At 35.2% G+C, this 27,512-nt stretch overlaps 2 protein-coding genes across 4 annotated transcripts; one reads left to right on the top strand and one right to left on the bottom strand.

Annotated features, from left to right (window-relative positions):
- Positions 1-968: 968 nt before the first annotated feature.
- On the bottom strand, positions 969-8,776 carry LOC125647954 (integrator complex subunit 12-like). Its single transcript, XM_048874828.2, has 8 exons — positions 8,703-8,776; positions 6,606-6,737; positions 6,074-6,187; positions 3,036-3,349; positions 2,864-2,930; positions 2,644-2,736; positions 2,397-2,507; positions 969-1,871 (listed from the first exon to the last, which is right to left on the bottom strand). Exons 2-8 carry the CDS (start codon positions 6,732-6,734, stop codon positions 1,191-1,193), a joined length of 1,509 nt encoding a protein of 502 aa, XP_048730785.2. The 5' UTR covers positions 6,735-6,737; positions 8,703-8,776; the 3' UTR covers positions 969-1,190.
- Positions 8,777-8,942: 166 nt separating this feature from the next.
- Positions 8,943-21,410, top strand: LOC125646918 (Rieske domain-containing protein-like). Of its 3 annotated transcripts, XM_048873577.2 has the most exons (5): positions 8,977-9,030; positions 10,166-10,216; positions 11,651-12,580; positions 14,446-14,634; positions 18,262-21,410. In XM_048873577.2, the coding sequence occupies exons 3-5, from the start codon at positions 12,412-12,414 to the stop codon at positions 18,489-18,491; spliced, it is 588 nt and encodes a 195-aa protein (XP_048729534.1). In that variant the 5' UTR covers positions 8,977-9,030; positions 10,166-10,216; positions 11,651-12,411; the 3' UTR covers positions 18,492-21,410. The 3 variants fall into 3 exon arrangements, with proteins under 3 accessions (XP_048729536.1, XP_048729535.1, XP_048729534.1); XM_048873578.2 differs by lacking the exon at positions 10,166-10,216 and having other exon boundaries at positions 8,959-9,030; XM_048873579.2 differs by lacking the exons at positions 10,166-10,216; positions 11,651-12,580 and having other exon boundaries at positions 8,943-9,030.
- The last annotated feature ends 6,102 nt before the right edge of the window (positions 21,411-27,512 follow it).

Here is a 27,512-nt window from a genome sequence, read left to right as displayed (position 1 = left end):
AAGTTTAATGTCTGTCAAGGAAAGGGTTTTCAAGATGTTGAGTGGACAGTATTTTCCTACATCCAGAGTGAATTGACCCTTGATCTTCAACCTTTTGACCTGAAAATTAATAGGGGTCCCTTTCTACTCATAATCAACCCACATATGAAATATCATTACGATCATGTGAATGGTTCTCAAGATATTGAGTGGACATGTGGTCTACCGACCAACTGACATACAGGTGCAAAGCAATATTCCCTCTTCTTTAAAGGGGGGCATAAAAAGTTTGGTTAATGCACTTCATAATTTCATAGTTTAGAAATACATGCAATCAGGACATTATACTATCAGGACCCATTGCACGAAGGTTAGTTAATTTCAACTGACAGTTAATGTCTAGTTAACACTCAACAAGAAAGGTTAGTAAAACATATACATGTATACTCTATTTTTGCATTTTCGTGATTATCTCCCTTTAAAAGGAGCACAGCCTGTCATTTGAAAAAACTTGAATTCCCTTCACCTAGAGATGGTTTGTGCAAAGTTTCAGTGAAATTGGCCAGCTGATTCTGGAGAAGTTTTTTTTTTCAAATTGTCATTGTATTTTCACTATTATCACCCTTGGAAAAGGATTTGAAAAGCTATGCTTTTTGCCAAGTTTGGTTGAAATTGGCCCAGTGCTTCTAGAGAAGAAGTCGAAAATGTGAAAAGTTTAAAGACAGACAAATGGACAACGGGTGATCAGAAAAGCTTACCTGAGGTAAACACTGGATCACACAGCCTTTAAACCAAATCACAAAACCTTCTAGCTTTATATCAACGTCTTGGTGAAAATATGGTCGAAATGTCACAAACTCGGTGTATAAAAACCAGTCCAACTCCTAACAATTAATCATGGCTATCTCTTATTAGAGGGACATTATACCTTAACATTTATTACTGTAAAGACACCCATTCCTATCATTTTGGCTACGAAAGGACAAACAGACAGTGGAGATAATTTATTTTTAACATCACATTATTATGACCTTGACAGCTATAATGATATTTACAGTTTGATTCCTTCTTACAGCATGAAAAATCAACCTCATCCAGATCTTCCCAGTCACATGCTGATGTTAAAATGTTTGTACAAAATATCACCCTAAAAATTGGACAAATATATTAAACACAAATCGATGAGCCCCCTCTTCTTCTGTCAATTAACATTACTTAAGTGAGGCTCTCTTTTCTTGGATTTTGACAGCCGCTTTCTTCTTCATCATCTGAAGCCTTTTTTCTGCATTAACCACGGACGTGCTCCCTCCTGCGGTTTGTTTACTAGACACTGGTGCCTTTGACTTGGGAACTTCAAATTGTGAGCTAGGGGGTAATTTTGATTTGGATGAATCACCTGCTGCAGTCTTGGCCTTGAGTGCCTCAATCTTAGCGGGGTCTACCATAGATTTGGATTTCCCTGACTCCGATTTTGACTTCTCTGATGACGACTTTGATTTAGAGTCTTCTGATTTAGAACTAAGTTTCGACGAAGAGCTGGATTTTAACATTCCACTTGACTTTTCAGAGGACTGATCAGATCTCTGTTTTCCAATGTCTGTTTTGGATGAAATGGAATTTGATCTCTGTAATTCTGATTTGCCTGAGCGTGATTGGTCAGATTTTCCAGAAGAAGATTTTGATTGGTCGGATTTTGGAGATTTGCCTGGCTCTGCTTTAGCCAGCTTTGTTTGCTCTGACTTTCCTGACAGATTGGCTGCTAGACTCGCTAGTCCACTCATAGGTTTAGCAGAAACGCCTCCCATTCCACCAGTGGGTTTAGCTGCTAGACTAGCTAGTCCACTCAAAGGTTTACCTCCTGAACTACTAGAACTGTTATTTGAAGTGGAAACCTGAAAAGATATTACTTGTTTGGAATACACAAGGCAATAGATGTGCAATATTTCACAAACCCTAGAAAATTCCTTAGAGCGAGAAAACTGACAAGTCAGAAAGGGCCCCGCAATGAATATTTGAAGATAAAAAAGTTTTCATTCCAGTATTTCACAAATCCTATAATTTCCTAAGAATAATGATGGTCCGAATCTTTTAATTCATTTAAGTTACAAATTGCAAGTTACAATATTATTCAACAACATGGATCTTCAGAGTCTCTCAATACCAAAGTTGCATAGACAGATGATGGGGTTCCTTATTGCCTAAAGTGTTAAACTGGTGACAGAAAAGTAAACAAAGGACTAGATATTTTAAAATTACCGTAAATTACCTTCAGCAGTAGCCATCTGATCGAAAATAAAATCTTTGCTCCACTAATCAATTTGGTAGCAAAAATATCCGATTCATGAGTAAAAAATATATCCTTTATCAATCAGACCATGCTAAAACCCAACAAAATATGAAATAACATCCATTTTTACCTTCCTGAAGTTGAAGAGTCCAGCTGGATCACTCTTACTGGACTTGCTAGAGCTGGAGGAACGGGCTTTTTCTTTGGAATCCTCTGCTTTGTTTTTACTCGGTTTATTCACCTTGTAAACAACACCGATATTATTATGCTTTCATTTTATACTTACTTGTGACAATTTGTAAAAGCAACATCTTTATTTAGGAATGACAAAAAAAAAAAAAAAGTAAATAAAATGTACAAAATTTTGTGGCACGCACCATTTTCTTGAGACTCTTGGTACATTTGTAGCAGTACCAGACGAATCTGGGATCGTGGACATCTTGTTCAGTAACTGGAGGTTTGTGACATTCCTACAAATCAGTCCGCAAATGTTTGATTTTGTAGATTAACAACAGCCTTTATACTTTATTTGTTAATAATTTCCACAATTTCACATCCCAGTCTGAACTTATACATTATATAAAGCAAGTCTCGAACCTGATGATACAAGTGGTGACACTCCTGGCACTCAACCAGCTGATTTCCAGTCTTGACATCAAAAGATCTAACAAAAGTAAAGAAAAAATCCATAATAAACATTAACTGCTGTGTAGTTCTAATATTAACTTACTGTTATGAAAAATGATCTTTAATATTCATCATCACTAACTTGCAAACAACACAAGCGATATCGAGTCCAATGGCAAAGTCATTGAAATCATCATCACTGTCCCCAGAACCTTTGGTTTCTTCTTTTACTTTCACTTTCTCATCCTTTTCTTGTTTCACTTTCTTTTCCTCCTCTTTCCGGGACTTCTCTTTCTCTTCTTTGTCTTTACTCTGTGGTTTCTCCGCAGGTTCTTGTTTGATATCTTTGACTTTCATCTCTTCATCACTTGAGGGAGTAATTGGACGTTTGGGAGATTCTTTTCGTGATTTTTTGGGTGGAATTTCATCAGTAACTTCTAAGTTCTCTTGCTTCACCTATGAAAAGAAGCAAAAACTTCTGGTTTTCTTTCCACGGCAGAATTTTTTAATGAAGTGATTAAATATGAAAGATAGACACAATATATATGACTTAACATACAGTGTATATACAGGTGACTCTCAATAACTCAAAGTTCAAGGGACATTGATAAAACTTGAGAATTCAAGAGTTCGAGGGATCGAAATTCGGAAATTGTAGGTCTGACCATATGGTTAAGATTTTATAGTACCTGGAAATGTTCACCAACAAGATCATAATCATTTTGACATGTTTTCCTTCATATTTGTCAGGTAGTTAATTTGATATCAAAATAAAGAACTTTATTTTGCATTAATAAAAAGATTTCAAAGTTAGTGTATTTATTTGTTCTTTAATCATGCGTACAAAACTAAGTTCCGATAAAGATTTATTATCGCTAACTAAACAGAGCACAATGTTATGTCACTTTCCACATAGCAAAAATTCTAACGAATGAGTAAAACGATCTTTTAGAGTAACTTTACACAAAGAACAAACTTGAGAAATTTAACAATCTGCAGATCTCTAAATTAATGTCTAAAGCTTACTCTCTAGTTATCAAGTCAAAACAAATTATAGATTTTATTCATAGTCAGAGTATATATAATTTTAATCATCACAAGACCCCAGTGAAAGGTGTAAACGGACCAATTGGTCAATTATATACTCAAGTGTGTCACCTCCTTAAAGAAGCACAGGCGATGTTTCACCTATGTAAAAACCTAATTACCACTATCACAATATCCTTCGGCATTCAACGAAATCCAGGTAACATCCAAGCGGAAATTATTACACACTTGGTTAATGGTGGGTATACGCTACCACCACTTCGAGAGATCGAGATTGAAAAACAATGAAATATGTTTTACGGGACCCAACTTCACTTCGAGAGATCAAACATTCGAGAGATCGATAGTAAATTTGCTTTGTTACATAGAGAAAACAAGATATGTTTGTGAAACACAAATGCCCCTCATAATGGCCAATTCCAAAAATGGCCAAGGTCACAAGGACCACTTGGTACCAGTAGAAAGATCTTGTAACATGAAATGCTCATGTGCAATATGAAAGCTTTAATATTTACCATTTAGAAGTTGTGACCAATGTCAAATTTTCTAAAAGTAGGTCAAATGCCAAGATCAAAAGGTTTAGAACCCACGGAAAAGTCTTGTCACAAGGAATACTCATGTGAAATATCAAAGCTCTAACATTCACTGTTCAAAAGTTATTGGCAAGGTTAAAGTTTTCAAGAAGTAGGTCAAGCTCCAAGGTCAACGTCACAGAGTAAAAAATGTTGGTATACACAGAAAGGTCTATTCATGTGAAATATAAAAACTCTAGCACTTACTGTTCAAAAGTTGTTAGCAAGGTTAAAGTTGCAGACAGAATGATGGAATGACAGAGTGACAGACAGGACAAAAGCAATATGCCTCCCCCCCCCTTGATCTTCGATCTCGGGGGGCATAAAAATCAGGACCATGATTTCACTTTGAGAGACTGAGAACTTCGAGAGATCGAAGTTTGAGCTATCGAGAGTCACCTGTATTTCACAAATTCTATGTCTATAATATCTACAGTTGAAATTTGGTATTACGAAAATCGATATATTGAATACTAATGATATGTCAAAGTGAGTTGGAAGTTCCCACTACAGATTTTCTTGATGTGTTTTAACTAAATATCCCCAAGCCCCAAATAGCTAAAAGTTTTTTCTCAGCCACACTGAGTTCAAGATAGCAAGGTTTGACTGTATTTTTCAATGTCCAACATCATTTTATTAAATCTTTTAATTAAACAAGTTTACTGGTTAAATTTACAATAAGCATGAACTTCTGATACATGTATTTCTCAATTACAAACATTTTTCATTGAGTGACCTTAACCTTTATCAAACGTCCTTGGGTCAGTGTTGTGACACAACATCTAGCATTAAGCAATCTTCATGATCAATACTTATAACCTTTTACTGTCTTTCAGTTACACAATTATGCCCCCCCCCCCCCACACACACAAAGAAGAATAGATAAATAGACAAAGTTATCATTCCAACACTATGGACCCAGTTTGGATTCTTGTCATCCATGAGAGGAGAGAAAAAGTTTGAAGTCAATTTTGCATTTCCCGTGGGGATGCGGGTTAGAAGAGGTCCTCAGTACTCCTTGCTTGTCGTAAGAGGCGAGTATATGGGGCGGTTGTTCAGTCTCAGATGAAACCATACAAATTGAGGTCACAGCAGGTTTGGCACGATAAAGATCCCTCCCCAGCAATTGTGATGTCTCCACATGAGTGAAAAATTCTCAAGCAGAATATACAGCCAACCAAGCATTAGATGATCCATGTAACACCAGCCTCGGGACCGCATCCCTGACCTATGGGTCATGAATTTCACGATGATGGTAAAGGCCTTCATGCTCATTACATCTATGTACCCAGTTTTTATGCCAGATGTTCGAAAGTTGAGAAGATTTTTTTTAAATTATAGTATTTGTCCAGATTTGAAACCTCACCCCTGGGACCCTAAGAGGTCATTGACTTTAAAATAAATTCATTTAGTATTGTTTCCCAATTGCAAATGAATCCACACAGCAATTTTGGTGATAAGAATGTTTACAATGCATGACCAGTGATGACAAAGATACCATTTGGTCACCTGACTAAGGTGACCCAAATAAATCAGTCGTGAGAATGACTACATAAATCACCTTTTCAATGTTCCGTTTTTCTGCCTCTCGTTTTTTGGACTTGCTTTCTTCTTTTTCTTTGTGTGATGACTTAGATGATGATGAAGATGACTTGGAGTCAGAGCTTGCACTTCCCTAATTTTGCAATATTACAGAGTCACATTTTAAGTTGAAAAAAAAAGAAGTTCTGTTTCCAGTAACAACAATATGCATGTTATTAACCAAATCCTATATTATTCCAATTTAAAAGATTTAAAAAGTCACAAAGAGTTTTAAAAAAACCCAAACAACTTTGTTACAAAAGCAGATCTTACGTTCAAGAGGAACAGGAATTTATTTCGTTATATGAGTAAATTCGCTATATCCATGTTTGTAATAGACCAATGATTTTTATATTGAGCATGTAAAGAATTTGCCAGGGAAATCGGTTTAACTTTGCTATAGCCATAAATTTGCTATGTCTGTGTTTGCTATATTTGAGTTTTACTGTACTATACGTAAATGTATTATATATTGATTCATACTGAGGATTGATTCTGTTTAGCTTTATCACCTTTTGACCTTTCTTGGCATGAAGGACATCGTCCAGTAATTGTTTCAATTGATCAGCTGAGTCCTTGCTCTTAGAGTGAAGCAGCCGCAGAGCTTTGACAAACATCGGATCCAAATCTGTCATCGTCATTGCCTAACAAGGAAATAACTAGAAATCTAAACACAGTTAATGCAATCTCTACCCAGAGTTATCGTTCCTTACACTCGCAATACCTCTGTCAATGTCTCAAAATTAGCAGTGATATTCCAGTTTTTACAATTAGCAAATATAAAACAAAGAACTAGTTTATGAAATATCATGAAAATGTAGGGCAAGCAACTTATTACAGTTTTTATTTCCCATTACAATGCATATCTACCTAGAGAGTGTAAGCAAAAATATCCGCATTTCAACGCAGTTCAATGTTTCTTGTGTTACAGAAAGACATGACATCTGCTAAACATTACTTTATTTACATATAGTTTTGCGACTGAAGTTGAAAACATATTTTATTTGAGTATTTTTACTGTTTAACAGGAATCTTGATAAACCCCTCAATAAGTTGAAAGAGATATATGTGAGTGTACAGAATGATAAATCTGGGTAGAGAATACTGTTCTCAACAGCAATATACATGCATAACTTTAAAATAATTTTTCAGTAATTTATGTTCATCAAGTGAAACTTTTTCTTTTATCGGCATTGCATGTTAGTGTGTGCAAGATTATGTGGGCACAGCAAAATTATAATTCATATACTTTGAATTCCTTCAATGAAATGAAACTGTCTGTAATAATAGAAGTAGAGGTCTATACCATACCACCCCTATGTGCTTTGTTAAGGGTATAACTTCTACCCAAGACCTCTGAAAATACTTACTATATTTGATACACCCCCCTCCCCCAAAGCATTTGGCATACCCATTATATATATTGTAACAGGAAGGGAGAAAATGCAACGGACCAGACCAAGATAATGCGAGATTCGAACCCGGGCCCCCTGAATCTCTAGTCAGGTGCTCTACTAACTGAGCTATCTGGCCACCGGTGATTGAACACGGCTGACTGCTACATTTCTCCCTCCTTAATCAAATTGTCTTCACCTTTGAAGACACACAACCCAGATTCTATAGCCCCTGGCAGGACTTTCACCTGCAAGTCCAGGGGTGGTCAACAGCACCAAATGTACCAGGATGGGAGAAAATGCAACAGACCAGACCAGGATTTGAATCCGGGCCCCCTGAATCTCTAGTCAGGTGCTCTATCAACTGAGCTATCTGGCCACCGGCGATCAAATCCGACTGACAGCTACAATATGAAGTGGAAATAAAGGACCTTCCCATGTTAGCTGTGAAATGTGGCTCCCGGTGATTTAGTAAAACATAAAAGTTCGAATTATAAAATTTACAATGCCCCAAGATGTTCATTAATACCTTTAAACTTAGAGGTTTAGCATTTTATTTTACTGAAAAGTTTGTTAACATTAAGTCTGGAGCCTTTTGTCTTTTGAAATCAGGTTTGTCTGTTTTCTTAAATCTCTATTGACATTCATCGATTGACTGGTTTTTAAAGGGCAAGGTTGTACAGATTTCTCTTTCTATTACAAGTCCTTTTTGTAATAAAGAAAATTTTATATCCAAAAGTCAAGACTGGACAATACTGGTGATGAAATTCATAAATATAAATACAATAAAATCTGCAAAAACTATACGTTTTCTTTCTACCTGTATTTACCTTGGGTAGTAATTCTGTTATTTTCAGGCTAAGGGTGGCCATTTAAAACTTAGTTTTATACCCTTACCTCTTAATATCCCGGGGAAAGGACTGTGCACTTACTGGAGATACATCAGTGTTTAATATTTACCAAAAAGCATAATAATTAAATCAATTTTTTTCTTTGGTAAAAAGGGGCCACAAGTTACAGCTAAAGTGGGGAGGCACTTTGGCTTCATTGCAATTATCTACGAGGAAATTCGAATTACACCCCCTCCCCCTTGAAAAATACTTATTTTAAAAAGCACACCTCTTGCCACCAATAAGCTTTCCTTGTATGTAACACATTCAAGGATGTATGTATATTTTTAACACTATCTAAATTATTCTGTAATAAACTCTTTACCAGCTGTTTTCTTGGTAAGTACTCTCAATCCCTATTCCGGAATTTTTATGAAAGTAAAAACCAAATCTTAAATCGATCCCGATCTCTAAAAACATTTTTTTAAAATGAATTTGTTTTGAGTTTATATGCATATTAAGATATAATTTAGGACCAATATATAGATGCCTCAAATATGTATACAACCATTCTCATTGTCTATCATAAGTTAACATATAAAATCTAAAAGAAGTCGGGATCAATATTTTGAAAAAAGAAATGTAAACAGTATGGAAGGGAAAAATGCAAGATGATCAGAAAATCTATCTTCCTCTGGACGTCAGCTTTCAAGGTAATTTTGTCTTGTCTGATTTTTCGTGATTTGAGTATTTGTTGTTTAAGTAGATCTCATTAATATTTGAATGTGTGAATTAACCAAAACATACGGGATTTGAGTTTCAACAGTTCAAAGCGTCTCGGAGACATCCACATGTGATTCTCACAATCATGAAACTTGACAGGTAATAAAAATACGGTGTGACCGTTGGACCGAGCGAAGCATGATATGGTCATTGGCGTGTCCCAAGTGATAGTCATAATTCTGTTCAGTACTGTAAATTACATTTCATTTAAAAATATTATTTATGAAATTCCCATTGCGCTAAACGCCCAGCATCAAAGGAGGATAATTACAGGATCCACCTATTCCTTTAATGCGGAGAAGACGTAAACCGTGCATAGTGACATCAGATATAGCTTCTACTTTTTTCTTCGTCTTTCAAACCAAACAATTATAAACAATAATTCATTTCAAAATATATATTATTTATGAAATTTTCCTTGCACTAAATGCCCAATAACATCTAAATATTAAAGGGGGATATACGAGGATAACAGTTCTACAGGATCCGCCTATTCATTTAAAGCGTGGAATATAACGCCAGCCGACGTGAATTGTGATGTCACATTTAGCCCCGAAATTTTTCTCTTTCAAATCAAACAATTGTAAACAACAATACACCCCGTTTACAATTTAAAAGACAGTTAAAACAAAATTAACCAATAAATTCAAAGTGGTAAAAGGTAAGCGTAAATATATCGTATATTTTTATTGAAAGAAACTCATGAACTCATTCATCTATTTAGTCGTATTACTGTTTTTCTATATAATGATTGGCTAAAGACTATAACAATGATAATCATACCATTCATTTTTAACAAACTGGGTTTTTGAATTACAAATTGCACTTTAGTCTTGTATATTTGGCATTCAAAATTAAAACACGAATAACTGTAGAAGCACTAATGAACAAAGCATAATGGCGGCGCCCATATGGATCACAAAACTTTCACGTATATAGAGATTATCTGTATTCATTTGCAAATTTTCTCATTTTTTATTTTACGTATACATGTTACCTTTAGAGCCTCGCTCGGTATTATATACAATAGTGAATATAAAAGTGATAAACTCTGTTCATTTACAGGAACCGGTAATTTTGTCAGCTCCCAGTAAGCCTATCTGATGCAACATTGAAGTACGTGTACGGGTTACAGTCATTTCGCCCCATCGGCATTTCGCCTCATGCACAAGCGCCCCAAAGTATTTTATGGTCGCCACAAACAGATCCCCCACACCCCATAGTCGAATATCGAACGCCTCAAACTACAATTACGAACGCTCCAAAGTCTTATTATGAACGCCCCAAAAGTCTTTTACAAACGTCCCATATAATGTACTAGATCAGTTTATCATTTTGACATAATAAATAATCGACACCATTGAAAAAAAGAAGTTGAAATAATTTAAAGTCATTAATTATGATCACCCACAATAATGTGCTGGATTATTTCTTCATTTTGCCTGTGTAAATAATCGTCATCAGTGGAAAAAAAGCGTAATTGAAAATAGTCCTTTATGAACACCCCAAATAATGTACCGATGTACTGAATTTTTTTTCTTTCTTTTTGCCTTCAAAAATAATCGTGGCCATCGTTAATAAAAGTTATATATTGAATTATTAATTTAGTTAAAAATAATTATATGATAATTATTATAATCAAACAAATAAATATACAGAAAAGTGCCAAAGTCTTTCGCATTAGTGTAATTAATTGCTTGCCAGGAAGGCACCAACCTATTTATACATAAGATCTACCACATGCACATCTTTGATGATCTCGCAGGTGTTTGGGTTCATTCCCCCACCCCCCCACCAAATAAGCTACATCAGTGCTCGAGCTGGGCTTCGCCATTTTCGCCAATGGCGATTTTTTTTCAAAAATGGCGAAAAAAAAATAAAGTGGCGAAAATCCCTTTTTGCAGTAAATTATATTTTAAAATCTGTCTTGTGTTTTCCTTTGTCAGTGACACATTATCGCCTGTTTGTTTATGCAGTCAAAATCTGCTTATTCAGTCAACACGTGCGACCGGAAATCTCGCGTCGCTCAATTGCACACAGAGCTGGTCACGAAGGCCAGATAATAGCCTTAGGTAAGGTATGGCTGCAAGAAAAGTCGGCGATTATGTAATAAAGTACATCGGACAGCTGTGTACCCTGCTGTGGTCAATTGTTTAACATTTAAAGTCTTATTCATTATCGTCTTATCATCTTCACATTAATGTCCATTCTTAACCACAGAACCGACTGGTAATTAAATTGGCCGTATTATTGTGTATAATGTACTTATACATCAATTGCTTGTTTTTGCGGCCAAGCTCGTTGATTACAAGATTTTGATTTTGATGGGTTTAATTTTAGTTCGAATATTTCATAAACATCGCGGTCGGTCACCATTGATATGGACATAGCAATTTTAATAAATAATTTTCTTTGAAGTTCGGTGCGCAACAGTATAAAAAAGCTAATCTCATAAGACTATGCACCCCATTCTATTTTGACACTAAACTCGTAGCTTCTGACCCTAGTCAGTCTAGAATTCACAAGATATCTATGTTTTTTGCTTTACAGTCAACCCCACCTGCTCAAACATCTTATTCTGTCCAAATTGCAAAATCTTCCATACCAAAACGGAAATTTAATAGGGAATGGTTGCAATACAACTCTAAATTGGGCTTGATATTTTGTGACATCTGCATTTCGGGCAATGTACACAATGTTTTCACAGAGGGGTGTAGCATCATGAAGTTTATATTTATATGATTTATTATCTGATTTTTGATTTCCATAATAGAATTTATCAAAAAACAAACCAACTTCTTAATAATTCAGAAAGAAGTGTTTAGGAATGGTAGCTGGATATGATTAAGTAATGTAACTGATTCAAAATGCTAAAATCAGTGTAATGAATAAAATAATATGATGGAAATAATTGTAAAGCATGAGATTATTTGCGCTGCGACGCATCCCGAAAAAGTGGCGAAAGGGAAATTTGGTCCAGTGGGAGCACTGAGCTACATGAGTTGATTTTTTGTTGAAAATATTTCTAATGCATGTCAACAACTTCTTGCATACCCATAAAGTCCAAAATAATTCAAAATAACCCCTTTTTAAAAAAAAAATGCCCTAGGCCACTGGTTATAAGTTCTGTTATAATAACCAGTGAGGTTTTTTTTTTTAAAGGACTTATTTTGGACTTTATGGGTATGCAAGAAAAAAATAATTAAATCAACTCATGTAGCTTATTCGGAGGGGGAGGGGGGGGGCTGAACCCAAGCACCTGTGGATGATCTTAGAATCTCATCAAAACCGGAACAGACGGTGTGACGAGAATGTTCCACACTTTGGTGTACACATGGCGATCCTCGGTGTACAGGGTCTGTAGACCAACTTCCTGGACCTTTCTCCAGACTGCCTACGACCAGTGGAAATTACACCCGAAAAGGGACATTCCAGGAATTGTTGTTCACACTGCAATGAAGAATATTTCTTTTGAAAAACGTGAGCTAAAATATTGTTCTTATCCTTGCAATTAGAAGGTCCAAATTTTAGTTGCCTACATTATATGAGTTATATTCTTAATTTGTAACATAAAAAATGAAGAATATTTCTTTTGAAAAACGTGAACCAGTCCTTTTAAGACATTATAAAGCATGTGCAGACAGTTGGGTACCAGTCCTGCTAAACAGAGTACGCTATCTTCTAGAGATTACTGTAGAGTTCGCTGGTAAAATTTCTTAATTTAACTGCTGTTCGTAGGTGTTCTTACTTTGGTTTAACCTTATACATATATATCTGGAATATATTATGTTGGTTTTCATTATTTAGAAATTTTTATTATACAGTATTATAGCTAAAATATTGCTCTTATTCTCGTACCCGTTGGATACGCGCCCCAATGTACATGTAAGGCAAATGTGCTGAATTTATGTTTACCATACACCTATATGTAATATATAATGCTGATCAGAATAGAGATTTACGAAATCTGGAAATGCCAGTATTTTACACGTAGTAAGGTATCATTAAGTATTATGTATAGAATAACGACCATACCATTCAAGAATACTTAGCTACTGATTGAGATTGCTCAAAAAAAATCTCATGAGCAGTTATTTAATCGATGACTTTCATAAACAATATTACGTAAGAAAGGCCAATCCTACAAGTATCAAAAATAGATAACAAAACTGAGACTTTCTTCTCATACATTAGCCATTGTATACAACGAAAGCGTGATTCAAATGGTTTATTCAATCAATTTCATTCCAGCACTTCAATCATTCATTCAAAAACGAATAATACATAATATGTAATGTGTTACGATAATAAGTTCATTAATACTGGTTATCAATATCATATTGTTAGGTAAAATTTCAAGATGATTTCGTAAATACCCATGTGTTATTATATATATATATATATATATATATACATTTTAATTCTTTTTAAATTCAATTAATGTATATTCGGTCTTAATTACGATTTTAAAGAGGTAAAAAGTCACTTACCACCTTCTTGCACCATAAGCACTTCTCCATGTCTCGAAAAACCGAATGGAAATGAAACCGTATAAATTTTCATTCTGCAACTCAACTACGATAATTATGAGAGTTTAGTATTGCTATAAAAACACAGCATTTCTTTTTATCAGCCGCACGTTCGGTGCTCCTCCCTTGAAGTGAACAAATTTAATTAACAGGTTACATAATTAGAGAGGCTTGGTTTTAAAATATCACAACACGTAATGGTAAGAAAACAGCCGGCAAATTGTGTAAATAATTCAAACAATGGATTTGCAATTTTAATTGTGTATCTCACATCTATCTAAGATTGAAATACCATCTTCTCTTTTACATAAAATTTATCGTATCAATAATATGTTTTAGAAAAAAATATATCACCAAATACATGGAATGTATTGACTACAATTTAACATTGACATAGACCCCCCCCCCCCCAAATAATCAACACATTCATGATTTCGTAACTACCTCCAGTCTAAAGACAATCGGAAATTATTGTTTTTCTTATCAAATTTATGTATAATTATATTTTGATAAATTATGAAATTCAGATTCAAATTAGTAACGATTCTCTTATAAAAGAATATTATAAAACCTATAAGAAGATAATATTAGTGGGGCGCCCATAGAAGACTTTTGGGGCGTTCATAATAAGATTTTGGGGCATTCGTAATTGTAGTTTGGAGCGTTCGATATTCGACTATGGGGTGTTGTGGATCTGTTTTGGGGCGACCATAAAATACTTTGGAGGCGCTCGTGCATGGGGCGAAATGCCGATGGTGTGACATGACTAGCAACCACGTGTACATATTTAATATGTATCATAATGATATATTTCAGATCTTTATGATTGGTCCAAACCAGAGGAAAAATACCAGTATCTACAGACAGCAGTTCCTTTCGGAAGGTCAGGTTTGAGGAGGCAGAACAGCAAGACTGGTACCCTTGTGTCATGTAACGAACAAGACATAGCTGTCTTCAGGTACCACAACAAGGTGTATGCTATCAAGGAGAAATGTCCGCATTTAGGTAATTGATTAATGAATAAACAGCAACTGTAACATAATAAATGTTTGATGATGTGACAGAGCAAATTCATATGACAGTGTAAATTATTAACAATCGACTATGTTAAAGCTAAAAGGAATGAGGAAACACTGCCAACAGTTTTAAGCATGGGAATTTTACACAGCAATGATAATCAAATAAAACATATAATTTCATTGCTTTCCAAAATGTAACAAATCTATTCATGTGGGTTATGAAACTTTAACTTTGCCATTGTCAGATTTGTCCATTGCTACTTATAAGATATGAATGTGTATTAACTCAGTATATATGTAAGAAATTTATTCTCAAGAACCACTGAGCCAGAGGAGCTGAAATTCACATGAAAACTTTCTGACATAGTGCATATTTAAGTTTGTTAAGATCATGACCCCTGGGGGTAGGATGGGGCCACAATAGGGGATCAAAGTTTATACAGATATATAGGGAAACTCTTTAAAAATCTTCTTCTCAAGAAAAACTGGTCCAGAAAAGCTTAAATTTACATGAAAGCTTCCTGAATCATGTTTGTTAAAATCATGGTCCCCAGGGGTAGGGTGGGGCCACAATAGGGGATCAAAATTTCACATACTAATATATAGAAAAAAAATCTTTAAAAATCTTCTTCTCTAGAACCATAGGGTCAAAGAAGTTTACATTTGCATAAAAGCTTCCTGACATAGTGCAGATTCAAGTTTGTATAAGACATGGTTCCCCGGGGGTGGGATGGGGCCACAATAGGGAAGCAAAGTTTTACATGCAAATATATAAGGAAAATCTTTAAAAATCTTTTCAAGAACCACCATAGGGGATTAAAGTTATATATATATATATATACACACTATATAATCTGTCTAAACCGGCTATGTGTGGTTCCAAAGAAATTGGCCGGTTTGCACAGAGTCCGGAGTGCAGAATGTTGACAAGAATGAGAGTTGCTTCCCTTGTATTCACTATCTATGCATACGTGTGTAATGATTGCTAACGTTTTAATATACATTTATCACAAAAGAATTCAAAATGTAAAAATATAAATGTCAGTGTTTTATTGTCGTGCTCATTTGAAAAAGTTTCAATTTTTATTAAACAGTTTAAAATCTGGGAATTATTCGCGCAATTTTCTGTTGGTAAATTGTCGATTTCGTCTACATCATCGCCGTTATCAAGTGCTACATTATGTACGTTCGTCAAGTTTGTGTTGTGTTCGTTTAAAATTTGTCTTTCCCATCTTTCATTGAGGGCGCCATTACCTCATACGTGGTGCTGTCATAATTGAAAAGTGCACCCCCTAAAAATCAGGTTTTATTTTAAACTGATCGCGACTCATCGCCAATTGCACTCTTTTACTTACCTGTGGCTTCCCTTGCGACACCCTTTGTGTACATCGCGTGTGATCGACCGAATACCGACAGGTTGGTCATCGTGGGGTTGCTGGTTTAAATGCGATAATTAGAGCTAATTACGAGCAGTTGGGACCTTGTGTACACTGAATACAATTGACCGCAACAATTAGGGTGGTGTATCATCGAGGGGCCGGTTTACACAGGATAATTAAAGTTAATTAATAGCAGTTGGGACTGTGTAAGCCGGCCGATATACAGAATACGCAGTATCTGGAGTACAGGGAATTATTAATAAAGGATTTGTTAAAGAAATGTTAGGGACTATATTTTGTGGCCGGAATTGACAGAGCGCCGGAGTACTCAGAGGCCGGTTTGGACAAATTATACTGTATATATATATACAGTGGAGCCTCGTTAATCCGGATACTTTGGTTCCCAGCAAAATCGTCCGGATAAATGAAGCGTCCGGATAATTGAATCGCATATTTTCTAGCTTTGCATAAGTAGCCAATATGTGCCTACTTTATTGATGCATAGTGAATTAAACACATTCTATCATTGGATTTAACCATTTGCATTAGTAAAAATAAATTATGATAATGTTAACATTTACATGTATTTCAAAGCACTAAAATTTAATGTACGTGTTCAGTGTATTTGCCTGTGCTTACATTATACATGTATATTAGGACTACAAAAAAATATACAAAACTGTGTAACGTATGCACTAAAACAAATAATGAAGCACTATATGTAACTATAAGTAATTAAATCATTAGTAACTAACATAATCATTTACATTTCAAACATTTCATCACACTTTTACTTCTTAAAGAGGCCGGTAATTTCCATCTGTCACGGTTCACGGGTTCGGCGGTCTGTTTTAACAATCTTCATCGTCCAAAGTTGATATAAGAATTTCGTGATTATCATGTCGGTTGACAACATTCTTTAACCAAAATTCAATCTGCCAGACTTTATATTTCTTATTCTATAGTTATCCAAGACAATATCAGGAGAACAAAAGAATTTAAGCTCGTAATATCAAGACCTACTACTGCTTTGATCTAGTCACGCGCACCTATTATTTTCATGATGTGATAATAACGGAACAAAACTTGGGTGAAATTAACATTACAGGTACATACAGAATTTAATTGTCATTTTTCTTAAAATGGTAATTTTCTCACTTCTACGCAGAGTTTAAAATTTCGAAAGCAATAAAACTCTACAACATCGTAACAAGAATCAATCGTACACAGGTACATTCTACATGCGCGACATTCTAAACGTTAAAAAATTATACTATATATACATGTGCATGAACATACATGTATATATCACGCCAATCAACAGAATAAAATCCAGATCTAGAAGTATAATCTACACTCTTTAGATTTGAATAAGCCAATATCAATTTACGAATCAGTACAACTGATACGTGTAGCAGTTAAAAAAATTTATCATTACGGCATGATGTTTAATTTATTAATACTATTAGGGTATTGATCAAGACTATAAAATAATATGCTACAGATTTATTTACAAAATTCAACACTACATGCAATAAAGATCTTATGTGCGAAAATTGGCAATACAATGTCTCGATCGGTATGTGCTATCTAACGGACTTATCATCACACACCACCTAATTGGAGGGAGGTGTTGACAGGGTACAGGTAATCGCTTCAATTAGACAGTTCGGCTTGTTTTCTTTATAATTTACACCTTGCTAAAATTGTCCGACACAGACCTTCCCTAAACAAAATTACCGTCCGGATTAACGGTACAATTTTCAATGCATTATAACGTTTTGTAGTAAAAAGTGACCGTCCGGATCCGGAACGCGAATTTCCGGATTAATGATGCAAAATAATGTATAAAAATTCCGTTCCCTAGAAAAATCGTCCGGAAGGTGAAGCATCCGGATTAATGGCGTCCGGATTACCGAGGCTCCACTGTGTATATATATATATATATATATATATATATATATATATATATATAATTATATATATATTTATATAGTTAAGTGTTTTAACGATCAAATAGTTGTATATGTAAAATTAAAACTGGTATCGATGGGATGAAAAGATTAAATTTGTTTCTCTGAGGCTAAAGAAAGGTTTTGGTCGAGAAAGGGCAATCAGACAATTTTGAGTATTTGTCCTGCAAGGACATCTCTGTGTTGATGATGAATAAGTAGAACGTTATTTTTAGTGATATTTTGATCCTGAATCTGTACTCTACTTGTGTATATTGACAGGTGGCCCTCTCCATTTAGGAGACATAGAGGAACTCCCTGGACATACTCTCTGTGTCCGGTGTCCTTGGCACAGCTGGAGATTTGACCTTGACACTGGGCAGTTAAAGCAACCTAAGCTACCTGGAGTGTGTTCCATTGTTTACCCAGTTATTGTCAAAGAGGATGGAAAACTTCTTGTTGGATTCGATCAATTTGATCCGAAGTATTTCTCTGTGGATGCATCATTTTAAACAGATATTTTTATTTGTGAGCCCAGATGTTTAGGTGTGTTTATGTGGTATGCAATGGGTGACTTTTGTGATATGCATATATTTACTTTTCAAAGTAAAATCTTCGTTTGAGGGGGTGTTTTTGCAGGGGGTGTTTGTTTTTTAATGGTTTTTAAATAATAAATCGTTTTTTTCTTCAGTTTTACAGTATGTAACATTTTGTTAGAGCTACTAGTTAAGAGATTTATACTGATAAATGGCTTTTGTTATTGGGGTTATATTTACCCGGTTTTTAATACTTGATTTTATTGGTTGATTTTTATAGTCTTCTGGTACATGTATATTTTACATGTATGTGCATGTTTTATAATAACTGATTTTATTTGCACTGTATTTTAGAAAATGTTTTTTATAAACAGTCTCTACAAGTTGTAGAGGGATTTACAACTAAAGTTTACAGGAAATGAAAACAGCAAGCATGCCCTCATATCCAATTAGTATGTATATAATGTTCTTAGAAAGTCTCAGTTTACAATTTTCTGGTCACAAAAGTGCGTGGAGCTGGATTTTTCGAACATCAGTTTTTGCCATTTTATGTGAACGTTAAGTAATTTCATTAAACATTTTTTTTATACAATGTTACATAGATTCTAAAAGGAACAGACTGAAAACTGCCCAATAAAACTATATGTAATTCTCTACATCCGTGTCATAGAGGGGTCATATTATGGTGTTGAGCAGTGTGTTTGTCAGCACAGTGTGGGCCAGTTAAAAACCAGCACTTATAAGGCCAGCGTCATTGAACTTGTTGGACATGTTTCCAATGATTAGAGAGAATTATTGTTTATCAAGGTCAAACTTAGCAGACACAAAACAAGATAGAAACCACTAATATAAGACAAGGAATCGGAATAAGACAGGTTGTATTAGGGTTTGTTGTTGTGCGTCTGCCTATTTGTCCATTTGCACCTTGTGGGAAGGATAAAAATAGCACTAATAAGGTTAGGATATTCAAACCTAGGACTCCATATTCCTGGTAGTGAGATGAAAATTTCACAAGGTCATATTTTCAGGGGTAAACACAATCTAATGAAAATTATATGAGATCGACTCGCATATGTGTGGATCTAACATTTGATTTTAAGATTGCGGTAAACATGAAGGATAACTTCTAAGACTAGACTAAGTATAATCAAACTTGGTGCACACGCTCCCTGTTGTTTCTGTACGTTACTCAGGGTGGGTGGTTATGTTAAGTTTAACATGTTTTAGTATTTTCTGCTCTGTATAGGAATAACAAGTTTTGTTGTATATACTGTTGACTTAAGTTTAACACATGTTTTAAATTAGTAGTACAGGGATAGGTTTTTTTGTATAACAGTGTATTATTGGATTCTGGAATTATTTTAATTCTTGGAATTTACAAAACTTGGAAAAAGGTCTTATTTTTTTTATACCCCCCGCAACAAGTTGTGGTGGGGGTATACTGGAATCGGGTTGTCCGTCTGTCCGTCCGTCCGTCTAGACGCAATGGTTTCCGGGCTCTAAAGCATTATCCTTTCCACCTACCGTCACCATATCATATATATGGACTACCCATGGGATGAAGATGTTCCCTATCGATTTTGGGGTCAAAAGTTCAAAGGTCAAGCGCACTGGACATCGAAGTAGCAATATGGTTTCCGGGCTCTAAAGCCTTATCCTTTCCACCTACCGTCACCATATCATACATATGGACTACCCATGGGATGAAGATGTTCCCTATCGATTTTGGGGTCAAAGGTCAAGCGCACTGGACATCGAAGTAGCAGTATGGTTTGGTTTGTCATGCCATTTGTTTTTTACACTCAGAAAAGAGGTACCTATTACCAACACCCTTTGGGAGATTGGGGTAAACGGGGGGTATTCTTAGTGAGCATTGCTCACAGTACCTCTTGTTTTTAATGAAATATTGTTGTTATTTAGTTGTGACTAACCTAATTTGACCTGTGAATTGAAGTTATTTTTGTTAGTTAGGTGTGACTACTGATTTTTTCAGACAATTTTTCAAATTCCAAGAATCAAAATCGTTCCAGAATCCAAGAATACACTGATACATATACTGTTGACTTAGTCTAACACATGTTTTAGTATTTTCTGTTCTTTACTAGGATAGCTTTTTTTGTATATACTGTTGGATTAAGTTTAACACGTTTTAGTATTTTCTGTTCCGGGATAACTTTTTTTGTATATACTGTTGGATTAAGTTTAACATGTTTTAGTATGTTTTGTTCCGGGATAACTTTTTCGTATATACTGTTGGATTAAGTTTAACACATTTCAGTATTTTCCATTTCGGGATAACTTTTTTCGTATATACTGTTGGATTAAGTTTAACACATTTCAGTATTTTCCGTTTCGGGATAACTTTTTTCGTATATACTGTTGGATTAAGTTTAACACATTTCAGTATTTTCCGTTTCGGGATAACTTTTTTCGTATATACTGTTGGATTAAGTTTAACACATTTTAGTATTTTCTGTTCCGCACTGGGATAGCTTTTTTCGTATATACTGTTGGGTTTTAAAGTTTAACACGTTTTAGTATTTTCTGTTCCGTAATTTGTTTTATGCATGTTTTCATATATTTGTCTGTTTTAACTTTGATTAGTGTATTTTGAGTATACCATGTACATTTCAACTATTTGGTTGCCAATGAAATAAATCAATCAATAAAAAAAAAAAAACCTAAAAAAAAACCCAAAACCGAATGACTGGTTTTGTTGTATATGATTGGTTTTGTTGTATATGATTGGTTTTGTTGTATATGATTGGTTTTGTTATATGTACATGTACTGTTGAGTTGTATAAATTTCACCCTGTGTTCAATTGTATATACTTTGTTGTTTTATAAACTTGTGTGATATGTTAGGTTTGATAGCAATAAAAACATGTTATTGCACATTCTTTTCATATTTGTTTGAGATACAACTGTTTTGCATGGCAATCAAATGTTTTGATAAATAATTTCAAACATTTTCCTTTGTACAACAGTCAGGCAATTCGAAATTTATCCTTGTTCAAAATAAGGCCAGTGAAATAACTTTTACAGCTGCTCTGATTGGAGTTGAACTGTTCACTGGATACCAGACCTATTTGTTGTGTATTCAACTGCTGAGTAAACCAAATACATAGAAAGAGTAGGTTTGTTGGTGCTAACCAAATCTCGCAATGGAAAAGTTGGTCAAAAGTTCTATTTTTAGATTATTTACTCTATTGAGTTGTAAATTTTGTCTTCTTATCTATTGGTCAGAACTGTGAAATCATGTTTTAGATGTCTATAATATTCAGTTGTATAAATTTTGTTTTCTCTTTATCTATTGGTCAGTACTGTGAAGTCGTGTTTTAGATATCTATACTACAACAGAAATCGGATGAAAGGCAGCTGAGAGTGAAATCATGGCTCCTGGGGGTAGGATGGGGCCACAATAGGGGATCAAAGTTTTACATACAAATATATAGGAAAAATCTTATTCTCAAGAACCACTGAGCCAGAAAAGCTGATTTTTACATGAAAATTTTCTGACATAGTGCAGATTCAAGTTTGTTCAAATCATGGCCCCCGGGGATAGGATGGGGCTCCAAGGGGGGATCAAAGTTTTACACACAAATATATAGGGAAAAACTTTAAAAATCTTCTTCTCAAGAACCACTAAGCCAGAAAAGCTGAGATTTACATGAAAGCTTCCTGACATAATGCAGATTCAAGTTTGTTCAAATCATGGGCCCTGGGGGTTGAATGGGGCCACAAGGGGGGATCAAAGTTTTGCATACAAATATACAGGAAAAATCTTTAAAAATCTTCTTCTCAAGAACCACTGAGCCAGAAAAGCTGATTTTTACATGAAAACTTTCTGACATAGTGCAGATTCAAGTTTGTTCAAATCATGGCCCCCAGGGGTAGGATGGGGCCACAAGGGGGATCAAAGTTTTACATACAAATATATAGGGAAAATCTTCTTCTCAATAACCACTGAGTCAGAAAAGCTGATATTTACAAGAAAACTTTCTGACATAGTGCAGATTCAAGTTTGTTCAAATCATGGCCCCCGGGGGGGGGGGGGGGGGGTAGGATGGGGCCACAAATGGGGGGGGGGGATTTAAAGTTATACATACAAATATAGGAAAAAGCTTTAAAAATCTTCTTCTCAAGAACCATTGGGACAAAGAAGTTGACATTTACATGAAAGCTTTCTGACATGGTGTAGATTCAAGTTTGCAAAAGTCTTGGCCTCCAGGGGTAGGTTGGGGCCATAATAGGGACTAAGGTTTTACATGCAAATATATATGGAAAGTCTTCAGATATGGGCCAAGGTGACTCAGGTGAGTGATGTGGTCCTTTGTTAACCTGGGTATCAGCAAAGCCAGTACTTTGATGATGGTTTTCATAAGTAAAGATTATTCACCAGGGGCTACAATAGGGGTTCAAGGTTTTACAAAAAGGAAAAGAGAATCACAATGACACACGACATCTAAGGCCTTGACAGAGCCACAAGACGATATCAATATTCTTGATGGAAGTTTTTAGGGCACCTGAGGACCTATTGCAATTGGTTGTCATCTGTTGCACATTAACAATTGAACATTTTTGATCTTTTAACTTCTTGATAACTACCATTCCAATTCTTTTCAAATGTGGTATGAAGCATCTTTGTTACAATGGGGGACGTAAATGTAACAGAGTTAGTCAGGGATTTCATTTATTGAACATGTATTGCTTTACTTTATTTACAAAGTTGAATATTAGAAAAAAGTTTTATCTAATTTGAAATCATTACTAATTATGTATTTGTCTTGATATTGCATTACTTGTTTAATTTGACTGCTCACCATGCAAAACAGGTTTTCCTTCTTTAGGATAATTGTTATTATTTATAGATCACTCATCTGGTCACATGATTTTTAGGAGGGAAAATTTCTATTGAGGACAGGTATTCCTATTTTCATGCCCAAGCAGTATCGAGGAGTTGTTTTTGAAAATTTACCATAGTAGTTTGTTAAGCAGGGTCAACAATAACTTACAAGTACATCACCACAATAAAGAAACAACCCACAAGACCGGAGCTCATCTTATCATTCCACCCAGTTGCATAAATTGTAAATTTCAGGACTCCTGCACCCTTGGGGGTGGGGTAAAAATTGACCAATTTCAAAAATCTTCTTTACATCCACACTTTCTCCCTCTTTCAGGGGAGTCTTATTATTGTTTTTGTACTTTCTGTCCGTCCGTCTGTCACAAAATCTTAAAGAGTGCTTATTGGATAGACTTGAAACATTGTACAATGCTTCATTGCCATTTGTAGATGTGCGTATTGTCAGGACAGGAGGATCCAATTATTTTCCTAAAAGTTAGAGTGGATCTAAGAGGGGTGGAGGATGTAAAATAGCTTGTGAACACTTCTCCTATATGGCTTATCAGATAGATTTGAAACTTTGTACAATGTTTCATTGCCATTTGTAGATGTGTATATTGTTGGGACAGGAGGATCCAATTATTTTCCTAAAAGTTATAGTGGATCTAAGAGGGGTGGAGGATGTAAAATAGCTTGTGAACACTTCTCCTCCTATATGACTTATTGGATATATTTGAAACTTTGTACAATGTTTCATTGCCATTTGTAGATGTGCATATTGTAGGGACATGAGGATCCAATTATTTTCCTAAAAGTTATAGTGGATCTAAGAGTGGTGGAGGATGTAAAATAGCTTGTGAGCACTTCTCCTATATGGCTTATCTGACAGACTTTAAATTTTGTATGAGACTTCAATGCCATTTGCAGATGTGCATTTTGCAGGGACAGGAGGATCCAATTGTCCTTAAAGTTATAGTGGATCTAAGGGGTGGAGGATGTAAAATAGCTTGTTAACACTTCTCCTATGTGGCTTATCAGAGTTTATATTGTTTGTGTTCCTGCTCATGCTTTCTCCTCCATACCATGCAGTACATCAGAGGGAGGACTCATTTGGAGCACTACCAATTTGGGGAGCTGGGGAGACATTTGTTTTTCATAAAAACAATCTCTAGTTGCATAGTGACGTAAAGCAGGAAGGCCTCTACCAAAGTTATATATTTCATGTTCTCTGGAGTAAGGGTTCTGACCCAAGGGCAAGGCCAAACTTGGTATTTTAATTACGGTAGTGTTTATGTGTAAAACACACCCCCAGGTATCAGGGTGGGGCCAAAATCATTATAGTGATTATAATTTTCGTGCTAATTTGAAAGACTTCTTTATGTTTGCTGATAATGTATAAAAAGTAACAGCATATTTAGGAAAAGCAGGAAAGAATGTACCAAAATTATGAATTTTGCAGCCCTAGGTAGGGTCCAAATTAGTCATATCGTGTTAATGTTAGATATATTTTGTAAAGCCTTTCATCAGTATAGGCACTTTTGGGGTCATTTAAGTTTTAAGAACATATCTTGTTTTATACTGTTGCTAGATATAAAAATTTAGCTTAGATATGCAGAATAGGATTTCATAGACCCTGGCATTTAAGTGATACTTTTAACTAATACTCAGGTGACAGATAAAGCCTGTGGGGCTTTTGTTTAATCAAGTCTTCTAAATGAACTTTATTCTTCCTTTTCTTGTTCTTTTTACATGCACCTAAAAGTGTCCACAGCTTTTCTCAATATGAGAGAAAAATTCTCGACGGGAAGTAAAACAATCAATCTTCTTTCTCGCGCCTAAAAGTGTCTGACACCATTCTACATAACCCATTGATGAAAGTATTAGATATTCAAGAATATGATAGGCTGATGTATCTAGTTGAGCAGAAATATTGTTGTTTTCAGATTGAAGGGAGTTACGGTACATTTTGGGGGGGATCAAATGGGGGTGAGGGCTAATATAGAATTAATAGAACAGTATTACAGGGCCTACAAACTAGAATCAAGGTTAAGGAACTCTAGTGACCTTGACCTCTGACTATGAACATAAAACTTGTATTACTTCAGAACCAGGTCTGATAGAGACAAGGGATCTTCAAGAAGATTGATGGGCCCTACAAATTAGTTTCAAGGTCAAGTGACTTCAGTGTCCTTGACCTTTAACTTAAAAACTGGTATAACTTTAGAAATGGGATTAATAAAGACTTTGACTCTTCAGAAATACCATCTAGTTTCTAGGTCAAATGGCTCCTGTGACCTTGATCGTTAAATCTCATTTTAGAACTAGGACCGATGGAGACATGGAATCTTCAGAAATTATAAAATGATGCAACCTACAAACGAATATCTCCAATGACATTGACCTTCATCATAACTCGTAGTATTCACTCTGAATTTCATATCTTTCCTTTATAAAAGTGTATCCACCTTATCCTCCAAAACCTTTCACCATTAACTATAATCCAGTCGTTTCATTCACCATTAACTAATCCAGTCGTTTTATTCACCATTAACTAATCCAGTCGTTTTATTCACCATTAACTAATCCAGTCATTTCATTCACCATTAACTAATCCAGTCGTTTTATTCACCATTAACTAATCATGCAGTCATTTCATTCACCATTAACTAATCCAGTCGTTTTATTCACCATTAACTAATCATGCAGTCATTTCATTCACCATTAACTAATCCAGTCATTTCATTCACCATTAACTAATCCAGTTGTTTTATTCACCATTAACTAATCCAGTCGTTTCATTCACCATTCACTAATCCAGTCATTTCATTCACCATTAACTAATCCAGTCGTTTTATTCACCATTAACTAATCCAGTCATTTCATTCACCATTAACTAATCCAGTCGTTTTATTCACCATTAACTAATCCTGTCGTTTCATTCACCATTAACTAATCCTGTCGTTTTATTCACCATTAACTAATCCAGTCGTTTTATTCACCATTAACTAATCCAGTCGTTTCATTAGGGAAATGTCTTCACCATTAACTAATCCAATCGTTTTATTAGGGAAATGTCTTCTTTCTGCATCAGTTCTATTAAAAGTGGTACATATACAGTCAAACCTCATTATCTTGAACTCAGTGGGACCGAGAAAAAACTTGGAGATATTCAAGGATTCGAGGGTAAAATAATTGTAGAATAAATGGTTGGGACTTCGACATAACCATGGTATTCGAGATAGGGGAAGTTCAACTGTATTATAAATGTAAATAAATATATTATTCTTTAACGATTGACAGACATATTCTACACTTTATTTTAATGTCTCATTGGCATGGATTTTGTGCAAGGGAGTAAATATGTGAAGGAAACAGTATAGTAATAATAAAATCTCACTTTTATACAGCCAGTACTTCATTAGGAAGACTATAACTGGCAGATTATTATCATATCTTAATCTAGAAATCCATTTAAGAATTATAAGAGTAAAATATTTCAAATCAGATATGCAAGCATCCTTGTGTATTGTACATTCAAGACTGCACACACCATGATTCCCAAGGCTAGGGTGAGGCCTCAAAAGGGGTTCAAAGTTTTACATATGATTATATAGAAACATTCCTTACAATTAACTTCATCTAAAGGGCCTTAACTCTCAAAGGCCTTAACGGTACAGTTTGTCATGAATTGTAAGCATCTTCATATAGTGGCGTCGGTGGCCGAGTGGTTAGGCCGTCAGACTCTCGACCAAAAGGTCGTGGGTTCGAGTCCTGGCCACAGCAGGGCTGACGTTGTGTCCTTGGGATAGGCACTTTACATGAATTTCCTCACTCCACCCAAGTGTAAAAGGGGTACCTGGCTATAGACAGTGAAAGATATGGTTAGAATGTTAGTGCTCTTGCGCTTGTAATGGCAGCTTGCACTGTATGCTTCCTAGGAGGCTGAGAAAGTTCTAGATTGATATAAGGTCTGCCGGGGTAATAATGTACATTGATTATTGTAAAGTGCTTTGAGCAGCATACGCTGGAAAAGGCGCTATATAAAACCCATCATTATTATTATATAGTGTGGATTCTAGGATCATTTTCACATCATGAATTCTGGACAGGGCCACAAGAGTGGCTCAAAATTTTACATAGATAGTAATTAA

Source organism: Ostrea edulis, chromosome 6 (genome assembly GCF_947568905.1).
Source record: "Ostrea edulis chromosome 6, xbOstEdul1.1, whole genome shotgun sequence".
In the NCBI taxonomy this organism is placed as follows: Eukaryota; Metazoa; Mollusca; class Bivalvia; order Ostreida; family Ostreidae; genus Ostrea; species Ostrea edulis.
Note: the sequence above shows the minus strand (reverse complement) of the source record. Positions and strands in the feature narration are given on the sequence as shown.

Excerpts from the sequence above, each read along its gene's own strand:
- LOC125647954 (XM_048874828.2), bottom strand. The coding sequence starts at position 6,734 with ATGACGATGACAGATTTGGATCCGATGTTTGTCAAAGCTCTGCGGCTG. Across the intron at positions 6,188-6,605 it reads ATGCCAAGAAAGGTCAAAAG|GGAAGTGCAAGCTCTGACTC; the intron begins GTGATAAAGCTA and ends TTGCAAAATTAG. Across the intron at positions 3,350-6,073 it reads AAAAACGGAACATTGAAAAG|GTGAAGCAAGAGAACTTAGA; the intron begins GTGATTTATGTA and ends TTCTTTTCATAG.
- LOC125646918 (XM_048873578.2), top strand. The coding sequence starts at position 12,412 with ATGTTCCACACTTTGGTGTACACATGGCGATCCTCGGTGTACAGGGTC. Across the intron at positions 12,581-14,445 it reads GAATATTTCTTTTGAAAAAC|ATCTTTATGATTGGTCCAAA; the intron begins GTGAGCTAAAAT and ends GATATATTTCAG. Across the intron at positions 14,635-18,261 it reads GGAGAAATGTCCGCATTTAG|GTGGCCCTCTCCATTTAGGA; the intron begins GTAATTGATTAA and ends GTATATTGACAG.